General features: G+C 51.8%; 1 protein-coding gene across 1 annotated transcript; it reads right to left on the bottom strand.

Annotated features, from left to right (window-relative positions):
* Positions 1-2,053: 2,053 nt before the first annotated feature.
* On the bottom strand, positions 2,054-14,336 carry LOC115911072 (ectonucleoside triphosphate diphosphohydrolase 2-like). Its single transcript, XM_030961758.1, has 9 exons — positions 14,223-14,336; positions 12,086-12,203; positions 10,457-10,607; positions 9,534-9,693; positions 7,868-8,095; positions 6,065-6,343; positions 4,609-4,704; positions 3,491-3,622; positions 2,054-2,281 (listed from the first exon to the last, which is right to left on the bottom strand). Exons 1-9 carry the CDS (start codon positions 14,334-14,336, stop codon positions 2,054-2,056), a joined length of 1,506 nt encoding a protein of 501 aa, XP_030817618.1.
* Positions 14,337-15,773: the final 1,437 nt, after the last annotated feature.

Genomic DNA, 15,773 nt, shown 5'->3' with positions numbered 1-15,773 from the left:
TCCAGTTCAAGAAGGTGCAGTGACTGACAGGCCAGAGCACCTGGAGTCCAGGAGTTCCTGGCATCTCACTGCCTTCTTTCCATTTCTGACAGTGGTGGGATTCTTCCTCAGCAGGTTCCAAATCTGAGCCAGGAATCCCAGAACTCACCCCTATGCTGTCAGGTCACCGAGCCAGAGCTCTGTTTCCATTTTGCATTTCCAGGTGCAGGATGAATGAAGTCTCAGGAATTTCCCTGACATTGCTGACTCCATGATAACCTCTTTATTTTTTCTATGCCATCTTGCCTGCATGCCTCCTACCTTCTTCAGATGGTTTGAGCAAAGAACACATCAAAAGGTGTAGGCATGTCTCTCATCAACTAAATCCCAGCAGTCAGGTTATCTGAAATCTTTTTCTTTCACTGGAAAGAAAGTGCCTTCAGGGGTTCTCATTGTGTACCCCAAAAGGACACAGCAAAACAGCTCTCAAGTAGAGGCAGCAGCAGCACCCCCATCCTGCTCCCTGAAACACTCTGTGTTCACAATAACCCCCCTGCTTTGATCTCTTGCCAAGAATAACACAGTCTATTAAAACATCTTTAATGACATGATACAATTAAAAATATCTAACGTGCAACTCAAAGAAATGAATATGAAGCTTAAGTCTGTTTCCACAGCCCTCTAAACTTGACTGGCAGGTTCCAAACCTTCATTAATTGGCCTGAAAATGCATGAATACCCCAATATTATGGGGTGTGTGTGTCCTATATTATCAGTTGGGAGCACAAGGGACGAATAATCAGATTTGAAAGGATTTAGGTGCCATGGTAGCTTTAAAAATCCTGCAAGGCTCACCACTGCATCTGTGAGCATTTACATTTCTGTTTAAAGTGGTCTGAAAAGGCTTAGAGACACTTGTCCCTGAGGCTCTTAACAGTCTGTGTGTTTTAAGTCTCTGAAGCAGTTGAGAAGAGAGCTCTAAATGCCTTAGTCAAAGGACAGTGCTTGTGAATCGATCCCTTTTCTTCACAGTAACTCAGAATTTGCACAGCACCTCATCTTTCAGGTGTGCAGAACAGACCAGAGGAGCTGGAATGACTGCCAGGTCATTCAGGGGAATCCTGATTATTAGATCATAAAGTAACTCTGGTCATGGTGAAATATGAAAGTGACAATTAAGAAAGCTTCTGTTCCTGAGTCTGCTCTGGTCTAAAGGGCAGTGTCAGCTGAGACACTTCCAGAGTCAGCAAGAGAAGCAGGTCAGTGCAAATGAGCAAACAGGTGAACCTCAGCCCAGTGTGAGCCCAGCTTTAGCAAATGTGAAATTAAATGTGTTCATTTGAGTCCTTGCTAAAGAGTTTAAATTGGCAATTTTAACCCTGTGTGGCCGTGACTCAGCTGAGAGACAAAAACTCAGCTGTGCGTCTGTGCCCTTTGTTTCTCTTTCTCCTTTGATCCTCTGCACATTTTGTAGAGGCCAAGACTAAGAAGGATTGGTTTTGAAGGATTCCTGGTCAGCAAGGAGCGTTCATTGGAAGGGGCATGTGGCCATCATCACTGACATGAAAGCACAGACAGATCAGGCAGAAAACACCTGCATTTTCCCTAGAACAGGGAAGCAGTTGGCTCTTATATTCTGACAGTGTTTTAATGCCCCTCCAGTCTTTACTAATGGCAATACTGCAGGTATCATCTCTCAAGAGGCCACAGAAGAGGACAGAGCACATTTTTCAGACACCACCTCTTCTGATTTGACAGGATTATACAGTATTAGCTTCACAGCAGCTCAGGGCCTGCCTGCTCAGAGGCATCATTTCATGTCTGACATGAGTAATCCCAGCTGTAGCCCAAGGAAGAGCCATGCAGGCTGTTCTTGTTTGGAGAATGAATAGCTTACCATCCACCAGGAATCACAGACTTCCTGTGGAGCAGGCTCCATTGTCTCAACGTACAGCAGTGCAAGTACCAGCAAGTTGCTGGGAGCCCTGCAGGAAAATCACTTGCATCCTCCAGTGTGATTTCTGTCTGGACCCTGTTAACTGTGCTCTGACAAGTCTTGAGTCACAGAAAGCCATCAGTCATCGAAAACGCTGCTGTTCCTGTGGCTGGAGCTGCTCTCCTTGGCCATCACTCGGTACGAGATGCGCAGGAAGGAGCCCATGAGCAGCACCACGAAGAGGATCAGGAGCAAGGACCAGACCCCCGGCTCGATGCCCTTGAGGAAGCTTGGGCTGTCCTGGGGGATGCTGCTGGTCAGGCTCAGCAGGTACCCCAGAGTCCAGCCAGATGATCTGTCACCCATCTGTTGAAATAAAAAGGAGAGGTCAGAAAAGAAGGAGACGGCCTGGACCCCAGTTGTGTTTCTGTGCATGGGCTCAAGGCTTTGTATGCATTATCTGAGACTGATCCAAGGATTTGGCTTGCAGTGAGGAGCTCTCCCACTCTGAGTGCCCTGAGAACACCAACAGGCCTTAATGGCATTTCCACCCACACCTCTGCCCACGGGCATGGGCGCTCCATGTAAGCTCTGGCCTGGGCAGCCCCCTCTCTCCTGAGCTGTGCTGTAGGGGAGTGCTGTTCTCTGCTTACTGATGGGTTGTTCTGGTGGATCTCAAGTCTGCATTGTAGATAGTTGTCTCTCTGGCCCTGGCTGAACCTCACACCGATGGTTTAGGTTGCTTGTCTCTGTCTTTCCAGGCTCCCTGGGTGTCCTGAACCTACCTCATTACCTTGCCTTTTCTGATGGTCATTACTTGGCCCTGCTCAGTGGGACCATGGCTGTGATTGTCAGTTGTGAAGAGGTCTGGGAACAGGCTTTCTTTTCTTTTGTGAAGGGAATCAAATCTCCCTGTCCTTAGGGCCTCCAGATCCTGGAGCAATTTCAGACCTTTATTAGAGATTAGGTTAGATTATTAGACATTAGGAAGAAATTCTTCTCTGGGAGGGTGGTAGGGCCTTGGCACAGAGAAGCTGTGGCTACCCCTGCATCCCTGGCAGTGCCCAAGGCCAGGCTGGATGGGGCTTGGAGCAACATGGGACAGTGGAAGGTGTCCCTGCCCATGGCAGGGGTGGAATGAGAAAAGCTTTACATTTCCTTCCAGTCCAAAACCAGTCTAGGATTCTATGATGAAAAGGTATTTACCAACCTTCACGAGTATGAAGGTGATTGCGGAAAGGTAGGGAAGCACCTTTTGGCTCAGGAAATGTTACCAGCAGCTTGTCTTTAGCATTAAGTGGAGATCAAGCTGTACTTCCTTCCCTGTCAACACAGATTTCTAAAGATTGTGCTGATCCAGAGAAGATTTTTGACCCATGTGTTTTTCAGAGAGGAGAAGTCTAACCTCTGGCTCTTTGACACTGGTTTTCTTGTTTGTCACAACTGTGAATCCATTTTACAAAACTGTCCTGCTGGAGAAGCCCAGCTGGTTAGGGCCTGTCAGTGTGGGAGCAGGTTGGCTGTGCTGGAACCAGCCCTCCTGGTCACTGGGAGCACTGTGCTGCAGGGACTGACCTTCTGGAATGCAGTCCAGGCAGGCTGGTCAAAGTCAAGTGTGTATCCTCTTGTGCTGAGATGGAAGATGAAGGCAGACACAGTGCAGTAATCAACAAGTGTATCCAGGCTTGCTTGGGACTCCCTAATCAGCTGGTGCCATTTCCAGAACAAAAAAAAAAAGAAGATGGGGGAGAAAAAGAAAAGAAGTAAATACTCAACAGCTGAATTTCAGGCCTGCTACATCCTCTCCTTTCCTGTTCTGAAAGTGACTGGGACTGTAGGAGGGGTTTGTGTCCTGTGCAGACTGAAACCAGATTTCCGGCACTCAGTCGGCTGTGGGGTAGAAATCCATGTCATCTGTTACTTTGTTCCCATCTGACTAAGCCAGATCCAAGAGCAGCAGGACTGACAGCCAGGTTGCCTTGCTGGTGAATTGCTTGGTAGGATTGATTCCCTGCTCTCTAATTAGGTTGAGCTGATGCTGCAGCCTTTCTCCCAACTGGAACATTGGGATCTTTCTCCTCCTTCCAGAAGAGAATGCTTTAGGGGACTGCTTATGGCTCATTAACAAACCCTGGAGAAATTGTCCCATTTGAATGTCACTATGGATGCTCCATCAGTGTAAATGCAAATGAGGGTGACCTCATAACCACCAACTCGGGGAAAGAAGTGACAAACTCCCTCTGGCTTGGGCTCCATGGGCCCAGGTGAAATGGGAGCAACCCTGGAGTCTGAGTGGATGTGTCCCTTGCACTTAAGGACAGAAGGATAACAGAAAGACCAAGGTGATGTGCAGGAGTGAGTAGACAACCTTCTTGTTTACTCCTTAAAAGACTGTAAAAAGCATTTGTGGCTTTTCATTTAATTAGGTCCAGGTGTTACCAGCAGCAGCTGGGATTTGAGAGGAAGGAAAATAAGTGGAGCCTGTTTCCTCAAAGTAAAAAAAACAAAAAAAACAAAAACCCAAAGAAAAGCCCCACAAAAAAACCCAAACCCACAAAATCCAGATAAATCCAAATTTTTCCCTGCAGGGAGCCAGTAAGTTACAGTTCTGTCAGTCTGAGCCCTGAGGGCTTTTGCAGCAAACTGTTCCTTGCTTCCCCCCCTCCCCACACCCCAAGTTACTCCACAGTTACCTCTTTGACAGACATCCCACACAGCCTCTGGACAGCCTGACCCAAGTCAGGAGAAGGTGCAGTTCCTCTCAGGAAGTCCATGGCCTCAGAAACCACCTACAAGAGCAGCAGAAATAATCATCAGGTGGGACTGTGCCTTGTGTCCTTGCCCTGCACACCAGAAAGTGCCCCTGGGGAAGTGAGGGGCAGTGGCTGAGCATTGCCAGGGTGCTCTTGGTGTGCAGGGTTGGTTCCAGTGCCTTGGAAGGGCTCAAGGGACATGAGCAGAGCTGTTGCTGTCTGGAGATGGAAACAGCTCTGTTCCCAGCAGCAGCAGCACCCAGCAGCCTTCCTGGTCCTGCCTGGATAAGTAGACTGGTCATAGAATCAAAAAATCATATTGGTTGCAGAAGATGTCTGAAATCAAGTTTAACCATTAACCCAGCACTGCCAAGCCCACCACTAAACAATGTCCCCAAGTGCCACATCCTACACAGCCTTTAAATCCTTCCAAGGATGGTGCTGCCCTGGGCAGCCCATGCCAGGGCTCGACAACCCTCTTGGTGAAGGAATTTTCCCTAATATCCAGTCTAAACTTCTTCTAGCACAGCCTGAGGCCATTCCCTCTGCTCCTGTCCCTGTTCCCTGGGAGCAGAGCCGACCCCCCTGGCTGTCCCCTCCTGTCAGGAGTTGTGCAGAGCCACAAGGTCCCCTCTGAGCCTCCTTTTCTCCAGGCTGAGCCAATTTCCAGCTCCCCCAGCCTCTCCTGGGGCTCCAGCCCCTTCCCCAGCTCTGTTCCCTTCCCTGGACATTCTACAGCCCCTCAGTGTCCTTCTTGCCCAAAACTGAGCACAATATTCATGGTGTAACCTCACCAGTGCTGAGAACTAGGAGATGATCCCAATGCTCCTCAGCACCATGTCCATGGGAGACTCAGGAGCAGGGAGCTGGGGAAATTTCCAGTTACCCTCCCTGGAAATGCCCTCAGCTTGTCCTAGGATCTTGAGCTACTCCTGGCTTAACAATCCAATGACTTTGGCCACTAAACCCAGGTTCTCAGGCAGAAAGGTGCTTGTGGTGCAGCATGACCAGAAGTTTGTAAGAGAGGGGCAGAGGATCTCCAGCTTTACCACAGACCTGGTGTGAGAAGAGCTGCTCAGCACTCAGCTCCTGACTGTCCCATCCCTGCTGGCTCCTGCTCAGCACTCAGCTCCTGACTGTCCCATCCCTGCTGGCTCCATGGAGCCCTAGAGTTGGTCTCAGCTGCAGACATTGAGGAGACATAGATGGAAAAAGCTCTCCCCCAGTCCCTGTGGGAAGCCAGTGGTCCATGTTTGAACAGCTGTGTGGCAATGAGGGGGAGAGGGCAGGAGTGTCATGGTCTGGATGTTCCCACTATATTGATTAATTGTCAAACTGGTCCCATTTCATGGGTTCCTCATACCAGTTACTTACCCCAGTGAAAATGAGAACTCACCAGAAGCTTGGTCTGAGGGGGCTTGAGACCACTGCTGACGGAGGGCTTGAAGAAGCTGCAGGAGGAGGAGGAGGAAGAGTTGAGCAGGCTTTGCATGAGGTTCATGCAGGCTCTGGGGTTGCTGGAGCCCGTGATGTTGAAGACCTCCTTGGGGCCAGGGATGTCCCGTGTGTCATCAGTGGCAGCACAAGGCCCAGTATGCACTGATTGCCACTGCACCTCCTGGGAGTAGGTGAGGGGCCAGCAGGGATTGGACACAGTTTTAGCACTTCTCTGATCCTGGAGGCAGAATAAAACAAAGAGGAGCAAGAGAGGACATTGGCATCCCAAGGCTTCACACAGGAAGACAGAATGTAACATGGTTAAGAACAGCTTTCCCCAAGCACCACAGTGCTGAGATCAAGCAGGGAGGCTGTGAAAGCTTTGCCAAATCTTATGGCAAATCTTGAGTCAACCATGAGGCCCAGGCAGGTCCCAGCTGAGCTCAGGGCCAGTGACTGGACCTGCTGAGAGGTGATGAGTCCCAGCCCTACCACCCTCCCTTAGAGCACAAATACAATTTCATGCATCCTGTGCTCTTTCTAGTTGCAAGAAGGAGGCTGTTCTGATCTGCCTTCCAGATGGTTCAGACCCACAAGAATCAGCGGTTCTTATCTCTAGCAATTTAGCACTCTAACTGTGGTGAAGTTGGTGTCCAATGTGTGACATTCAGGTCTTAAATAAGAGCAAGTGGTGTTTATAGGGAGGAAAGTGAATGGGCAAGGAGCAGTTAATTCCTGAAAAACACAGTTTTGATGAGGATTCTTGAGTTTGTATTATCCTATACCACTCTTTTCCTTCCCCCCATTCCCAAGTGAAATAAAGTTTGGAAGAACCAAAACAGTGGCATGTTTTCAAAATGAAATATTGCTCTTTTAAAGATGCTTCAGGGTTAAAGTCAGCAAAGGAAATACCCCAAATGGAAGGTCCCAGTTGGTCCCTGGGTGCTCCCATTCTAGGATGGAGGATCAGTTCCTAGGAGCCAAGGCAAGCCTTGCCTCTCCTCACCCTGAAGGTGATGTTGACACCTCTGAAGAGCAATTTTTTGCTTGTGTGTTAAGTGGGAGCCAAATAGAACCTGTAAGTAGGAAACCCTTGAACTGGGGCCTGTGCATCTGCTTTACAAATGCACTGGGTTTTTCTAATATATGCAAACAGCCTCTACTAAAGAGGGATTGACTTTAAAGTGATCAACACTTTGCCCAAATCTCCCCCCCTGCCTTTGTGGGGGTGGGCTGATGACACTCACATCACCTTGGAGGCGCGCGAGCTGCACTCACTTTGACGTCACGTGGTTGAGCCTCTGAGCTGACACTCACGCTCACTTGGAGGAGCAGAGAGAGCAGACACTCACACTGACACTCACCTGGATGAGCACAGAGAGCACACACTCACACTCACCCTCACCTGGAGGAGCACAGCACACTCACACTCACACTCACCTGGAGGAGCACAGAGAGCACACACACACTCACCCTCACCTGCAGGAGCACAGACAGCAGACACACTCACACTCACTCACCTGCAGGAGCACAGACAGCAGACACACTCACACTCACCTGCAGGAGCACAGACAGCAGACACTCACACTCACACTCACCTGCAGGAGCACAGAGCACAGACAGCAGACACACATCACTGCAAGCACAAACACAATAACACTCACACCTCTCACCTGCAGGAGCACAGCACAGACAGCAGACACTCACACTCACACTCACCTGCAGGAGCACAGACAGCAGACACACTCACACTCACACTCACCTGCAGGAGCACAGACAGCAGGCTGCTGCGGAGCTGCTCGGTGCCGTGGCAGGGGCACTGCTGGGTGTGCACCCTCCGTGTCTGCCCATAGAGCTGCAGCCTCACTCCCTCCTCTGGAGCCTGCTGCTCCTCTTCCAGCTCGGCAGTGAGCTGTGCTGAGGTTCTTCTCACGGCCAGGACTCCTGCCATGCCATTCCTGGAGGGCACCAACTGTCCTTGCCAGTCATACTGACCCAAAAAGAACAAGAGAGGTCAATCCTTGAGACTTCTGCATCTCAGTCACAGCCAAGTGCCACCATTAGTGCACATGGAGGGAAAGCAGCTTGATGGTGCCCACAGCCCAACTCTTTTTGGCCCACAGGACATAAGGATGCTGAAGCAGTGGCTTTGGAGGGAACAGAGGAGCCAGTGTGCAGGCACTGCCACCTGCACAGAGCCCTCCCACAGCTGTGGGGACAAACTGGGCTGCCCAGGCTGGCTGGCTGTACTGGCAGTGGTCCCAGCAGGCAGGAGAAGGGGACAGTGGAGAGGGTGGTGGGGAGTGGCAGGGATGTTTCCAAGAGGGCAGATACAGGTTTCAAGTGTTGCCTTGATGCTAAAGTGATCCTTCTGTCAGAGAAACCCTGTGGCATCATCTCCTGCAGTCCTGCAGAACTGACTTTGGCAATGCTGAAGTTTGCAGCACAGGCAGAAGGGTTTACATGGGGTAAACACTGTGCCTGGCTGGAGGAGGCTGTCAACAGGTCTGACAATTCCCTAACCAGTGAGTGCTTGCTGCTGGTTACCAGAGCTGCTTTTCACATCCCTCATGAGGAATAACTCCATCTAACCCACCTTTCTCTCACCCTCTGAGTTCTTTTTGAGACTCTTTGGCTTGAGAAGTGATGGGTGAAACAAGAAAACTGAAATGATTTTGTTTAGCAAGTCCCTTCTAAATACAGAGCAGGCCTTCCTGGTGTCTCACTGAGAGAGGCTTTTGCTTTGGCAGCAACAGAATCTGCTTCTTTACCATCCACAAGACTCCCCATGGGCCAGTGGGAATCCCACAGCACAAACAGCAGCAGCTCCTGTTTGACAGAGGCACTGAGCTACAGCTGCAGTGGAGCTCTTGGGGATGCCCCATGGCCAGGCTGTGTGAGGTCATCTATGTGAACATCCTGGATGTGCTGGCCAGGAAGCTCCCTGTCTGACAGGGCAACTATCATGGATAGTTCATGGAAGGATGTATCCTATGCATGGATGTGTTCATGGAAGGCCAGAGCAGAGATTTGGTTCTTCAGCCTAGTAACGACCATGGAACCACAGAATAGTTGGGGTTGGGAGGAATATTAAAGCTCACCTCATTCCAACACCCTGCCATGGACAGGGACACCTCCCACTGTCCCAGGCTGCTCCAAGCCCCGTCCAACCTGGCCTTGGACACTTTCAGGGGTGGGGGATGGGGCAGCCACAGCTGCTCTGAGCACCCTGTGCCAGGGCCTCACCTCCTCACCTCAACCAGCTGGTGCTGGACCTAAGCTGCCTCCTTTGAAAGGCAGTGGAAGTTGTGCTGAAGCATTGTTTTAAGTACAGGGGTTTACCCATCCCACCACTTGTCTCTGTGGCTGTCTCTTAAGAGGAGCTGCTCAGCCCAGCTCTGTGTGCCCCAGGGAGAATCATCCTTTACCTTGAAGAAGTTTTCCAGGACGTAGTTAGCAGCAACCCAATTGAATGCTTCTTCCTCTGGGCTGGACAGGATTTGTGCTTCTTGAAAGTTGAAGGGGGATGACTTCAGGGTGCCAGTCAGAGCTGCAAGGAGGCTGTCAGAGAGGACAGGATGGGTGAGGCTAAACACAAAAGAAAAAGAAGGCACATTTGATGTTACAGGATCCTGCCAGGAGCTGCCTGCAGTGAGGGCACACTGCAGGGCTTCTGCTGTGCTCCCTGCTTTGGGTAGTAGCCCAAAAACACAGTGACAAACCCACTCCTGCTGCTGCTTCCCCCTCCCCTCACATGGCACTGGGAGCAAGAACAGCAGAGGGCTGGTTTGAGCAATTGTGCCAACATTTAAGAATTTAGGACCTCAGTACCCTCTGTCACTGAGGAAATCCTCTGGCCCTATCCCACTGGCCTGGTCCCCTCCAGACCTTACTTTTCCCCAGTGTCTAAAAGGAGATAAAGGTCCCAGTAATGTGACTGAGAAGACGGTCCACAAGAGTGTGTGTGATAAGAGGAACCTTCCCACCACCATTTCCAATGTGCTGACGAGAAACACTCCTGCAAGCCCACGTGGGCTGTCACACAAACTGAAACCACTTGAGCTTCCAGACTGATGGGTGTTTTCCCAAGCACTAATTGTGAAAGTGTAATTGTGAAGGAGACACTGCCAGCCTGGCAGCTGTCGCAGGACTGTCATCTTCATGGCTGCCTGGGGCAACACACGGAGACACAGCCATGCCATGCTCCTCTCCTCAGGGCCTGAGGAAGGTTTACCTGGCTAGCACATTAGGGATGGCTCAGCCTGCAGAGCAGCCAGGGTGAGATGGCTGTTACAGGATGATCCCGTGATGTGTGCTGGTCTCTGGGTGTGGGTTTGCAACATTCACTCACTTCAGCTGCCTCATGCTGGCAGTGGCTCCCAGGTACAGGGGGGTTTGGCTGTGCTGCTCTGCTGGGATCTCGTTCTGGGCCCAGTTCAAACATGGCTCCAAGCTCTTCCCAGCTTTCTGAGGAGAACCTGAGTAGCTGGAGACTCCTGGACCTGAGGACCATGGAACAGAACAGAATTTTAAGGGAAGTTATGGGACAACTGTGAGAGCTGTTACCCCAGAGATTGCTATCCTAGGACATGGTTAAGATAGAACCTGTCACAGGTAGAATGAAGGAGGTCTTCCAGGTATCCATCCTGCTAAAATATGGAACTGGGACCAAAATGTGCATAGAAATCCCAAATTACACTAAGGCTACCCTAGCTCTGCAGCTGAGACATTTATACCAGCCACATGACTGCTGCAACATCTGAGGCTGTCTCAGCCCACAGAGGAAGAAGTGTGGCTTTAGTTGCTATAGAAATAAGCAAAGGACACAGAGGCTGATGTGTCACCTCTGTCCTCCAGCCACCGAGCCCCTGCTGGCAAGCAAGACACCCCTGCCCTACAGTGCTCTGCAGAGGGAAGCTGTGTGCCAGCCTTGACTCATTTTTCCAGCAACTCTGTGGGGTCTTAAATGCTGGTTTTGAAGAAGAGTGTCCCTTCCCCACCCTCCTGATTCCCTCAGCAGGTGCTTTGCTCTCTGTGGCTGTGTTGCCATGCTGTCAGGGCCACTCACACCTGGGCTCCAGCCCTGCCTGGGCCTCTTGTGCTGCTGCTGGCAGCAAACTGCCTCACAGAGCTGCTGCTGAACCCAGCCCCGGAATGAGGGACATGAACAAGGTTTCAGGGAGCCCTTCTTGCATCTTGTGTGTGTAATTTGTGCTGTTTACAGCCTGCAAGGGCACAAATCCCGTTCCCTGCTTGCTGTGCAGCTGCCCTCCCACAGCACACTGCTGCTGAGGGCTCAGTCCTTCCCAGCATCCCACTACAACCAGGCTTTAACATCAAAGCAAGATTAGGAGATAGGGAAGGAAAACCCCATGCATTAATGCATGAAATCCTCTCAGCTGGCATTGGCAGGGCCAAACTGATTCAAATTTGTGAGGAAAACCCCCAAATTCTCTGAAATGGGACACCTGAAGGCAAGCTGAACTCACGCTTGTGCTGTCAAATGCCATATGGGGGACTGGAGTATTTTCAGCTCTGTTGTCCTGGAGCTACCCCACTCACTGCCCAGGGCACAGTCAGGAGGAGGCAGAAGACACCAGGAGTCATCCTGCAGTCAGATTTGTCTCCATTGCTGTTCACTGCCTCTCCTGGGTGAAAAGCTCCAGCAACCTTGGCTCTACCACTGATCCATGTGGACATCAGGACAAGCCACATCCTCTCTGCATGCTTCCCTGCCTGCAGCAGCCCCCAAATCCTGACCCTGCTACTGCCAAGTGCCTGATGTCCAGCTGTGTGTGGCTAAATCTGCCCGGTGGAGAAGAGCCATGCTGAAAAGAAGCAACTTGTGCTTCACCATTTTCGTGCACAGCTGGGTGCAGGAGCCAAGGAATTTATGGCACTGGTTCATGCACAGGTCTCTGGTTTTCCATCCATCCCATGGCAGTCTCACAGACCATTGAGCAGGAAATGGGCACCTTACCTTGCACAGGACAGGAACTGCATCCTCTGATCACCCCGGTCTTGTTTGCCTTGGTGGTTGTCCACTGGTAGATGAAGAGGATGGTGCGGGATGGGCCAGCATCCAGAACAATGCCATACTGGAAAAACCCCAGAACATTCTACTGAAAAACACTACTGAATGCATGCTGATTGATATAGTAGGGTTACCCAGCATATATAAATATTCTGGGTGACCTGGGCCTGCACTGCAGTGTTTGAGTTTGCTTGTTACATTCAAAGAGCAGGCGAAGCCAGAAGATGATGAGGATTTGCAGGGAACCACCTGCATTTCTGAATATATATGAGGAACAGCAGGAGTGGAGAAACGCCCAGAAATACATCAGCCCTACAGTGGCATGTGCTGGAGCTGCTCCTGAAACCAGGCAGAGGGCCTCCCCTGAGAGCTGAGCCACCTGGAGCTCAGGAAAAACAGGTCCTAAAGCAGTGGGAGATGGCACTGTACGAGTTCTCCACGGATTCTGGGACTCAAACTGCTGCTGATTGGTTTGCTCAGGCTTTTGTGCAGGGATTGGAGGGCTGCAGCTCACTTGTTCTGAGGAGCCCTGTGTCTCTTTGATGTCCCACTGCAGTGATGGTGCGACACAGGCTAGGTTTGCCCTGATGTGTGCAGAGCTGTGGGAGCTGCAGCAACCAGCAGACACTGTACAGCACAGCAGCCCTCAGAGACAGAGATGACGTCTTGGCAGGAAGAGCAGCAGCAGGAGACATGAGCAGCTCAGCCCCTTGTCCCCTGGCAGCTCTGCTATTACCCAAGCCAAGGGCTCTCTGTCTCTTTGTCCCCAGTGTTTGTCTGTTTGCTGCTGACCCAGCCTTGCTGCTCTCAGTATATGAGGATGAGCAAGTGGAGGCCACTGGACTACCCTGCAGCACACCTCTGGATGTCCTCACACCCAAAATAGCCCCAGAGCCAGCCTGGGGCTCCTCTGCTCCTACTATATGACCCCAGGTTGGGATATCTCCTACACAGATAGGAAGGAAACCCATGAGCTGCATGGCAGTGCGTGGTCGAAGCAGGATCTCACACACAAATAGAGCTGGGACTGAGTGGGAGGAGAAACCTCCTCAGAGGTTGATGTTAATGCCACCAGAAGGGTTTCAGCACCAGACTGAGCTGGCTGCAGGCTCTCAGTGAGGCTGGCTGCCTGCTGCCCTCCTGGAGCTCCCAGCTGCACCAGTCCAGGCACTCAGGCCAGGGGCTGGGCTGGAGCAGCAATGCGGAAGGGGAAGGAGCTGGAGCTGCCTGCCCGAGCCTGCTGGCACCCTCCCACACCAGTGACAGCTCGGGTTTCTAGCAGGGACATGTTGGCTGCTGCAGAAGAGGAAGAAAGGAATGGCATTGGTGGAGAAATATGGATTTTTTTTTCCTCCTTCAGAAAATTAGAGGCTGCTGCTGGGAGCGCAAGGGAGAAGGGGAGGGATCACCACATTTATGTCCAGTTCAACACCAGGAAAGGACAGAACAAGGAGCAATAAGGGGGGTTTTAATCCAGTTTTGTTTCTGAGAGGAACATGGAAGAGGGGTGCTATCTCTAAACACACAGGATAGCCTCCTTCTGAGGTGAAACCATGGTGTGTCACTGAGCTCACCTCAGCAACAGGAGCATCAAGAGACAGAGCAGGTGGGCATTAACCCCCCCAGACCTGACCCAGCTGTGAGGAGCACACTGGCTCTTTGATTGAAATCAAGATGGGACCAAAGAGAGGAAGGCATGAAAGCCAATTTGTTTTTAGGACAGAAGCAGCAGTTCAGGGGCACATTCCTACTGACTTTTGAGAGGGACCTAGCACTTCCCTGCACTGACACCACTGGTTCTTTGTTGCTCTGGGGCAGCTCCTGCCATGGGCTGCCTCCCCTCAGCCTGCCCTGAGCATCTCCACTGATCCATGGACCACATCCAACCTGCATTCCCTGACCAAGCAAAGTGGAGAGCTTGTTTCTGGTTTGAGAACCTACAGCATGTTGAAAGATGCCAACCTGTCCTGACAGTCTTGTCCCAGTTCCCTCCTCAATTTGTAAGCAGCTCAATAATAAAACAATGTCAAAAGCAATAAAACAGCCCAGCTTAGCTGCCTGTCTCCCCCTGGAGAGCCCTTACCTTGGTCCTGAGTGGGGCCACGGGCACATCTTTGGTGGAGACACAGAGCAGCACGATGCCCGTCAGCCCCGCTACGATCACCAGCCAGGGGGGCAGCAGCTCTCGCCAAGACATGAAGAGCGCTCTCCTCTCCCTACAGAGGAAGCCGTGCAGCAGCAAACCGGCTGCTTCTAAACCTTTAAAAAGAGCAGAAAGGCGTGGCCGGGGCCAGGCTCTGAGTTCAGCCCAGCCCCAAGCCACAGGGACCGCAGGGAGCGTGGGCCTGGCTGTGATGTGTCAGGCTGCTCTGCTTTCCCTTCCATCCCTGCTGCCCAGAAATAACAGGAGGGCTCCGTGCCCGGCCCAGGGCGAGCTGTGCAACGGCACCACTGCAACCTCGAAACTGCCCCAGGCAGCGGGGCTGAGGTAAACACAAATGTGGGCTTAACTCAGCTGGGTAATGAGCAGAAAGCAGCCAAAACTCATCCCTTTGGTATTCCACGTCTGGCAGCGTGAGCTTCCAAATTAGAAGGTGGGGAAATTGCTTGTCACTGGATTGACTTTATTTCTGAGGGCTTGAGCCCCACTTCCTGACAGCCTCCCTATGGAAAATAACCAAGGCTCAGGCTTCATGAAACACACGCCTGCTTTCTCCTGACAGTGCCACAAAGTCTCATCCCTGCAAATGGAAATTGTGAACAAAACTCCGTGGCTGCTCACACTGGGGCAATTGGCTGATTGCTCATGTCCACAGACTGGTCACGGATCTGAAAATCAAACCAGGAATGGAAAAAGGCCACTTCTCTGTTTTTGGTGACATTTCCTCTTTTCATTGCTGTCTGCCCATGATCAGCCAGGAGGGAAGCCTCAGACACCCCCAGGAACCCTGAGTTTTGCTGCATAGGAACATGGAATCACAGAATCTCCTGAGCTGGAAGTGACCCACAAGGATCGAGTCCAACCCCTGGCCCTGCACAGGGCACCCCACGAGTCCCACCGTGTGGGAGCTCCTGGAGCAGGTCCTGTGGAGAGCTGCTAAGTTGGTCAAGGCTGTGGAATATTTCTCTAGCAAGGAAAGGCTGAGGGAGCTGGGCCTGTTCAGCCTGGAGAAGAGACAGCCCAGAGGGGGGAGCTCATTGATGTGTATGAGTGACTAAAGGGCGGTGTCAGAGCATGGACCAGACTCTGCTGGTGCCCGGCACTGGACAAGAGGCAGCACTGACACACAGGGACTTCCACCCAAACACGGGGAAGAATTTCTTTCCTATGTGGGTGACCAAGCACTGAAAAGGCAGCCCAGAGAGGGTGTGGAGTGTCCCTCGCTGGAGATATCTCAGAACCACTGGACACGACCCTGTGCCGTGTATTCTGGGATGGCCCTGCTTGGAAAGGAAGGTGGGCCCGGATGACCCTCTGTGGTCCCTTCCAAGCCAAACCAATCCATCACTCTGTGATTCCATGTGCCTGACAGCGCTGTCCAAAGGCTCCCTGAGCCCCGTCCGCCCTGCCCGGCGCTCAGCCAGCCACACCGAGCTCCTCGGGCCGCGGTGGCCGCGAGCAGCCCGGGGGGAG

The sequence above is a fragment of the Camarhynchus parvulus genome, chromosome 17 (genome assembly GCF_901933205.1).
Source record: "Camarhynchus parvulus chromosome 17, STF_HiC, whole genome shotgun sequence".
In the NCBI taxonomy this organism is placed as follows: Eukaryota; Metazoa; Chordata; class Aves; order Passeriformes; family Thraupidae; genus Camarhynchus; species Camarhynchus parvulus.
The sequence above is the reverse complement of the archived record's forward strand: the minus strand, read 5'-3'. Positions and strand labels throughout refer to the sequence as shown.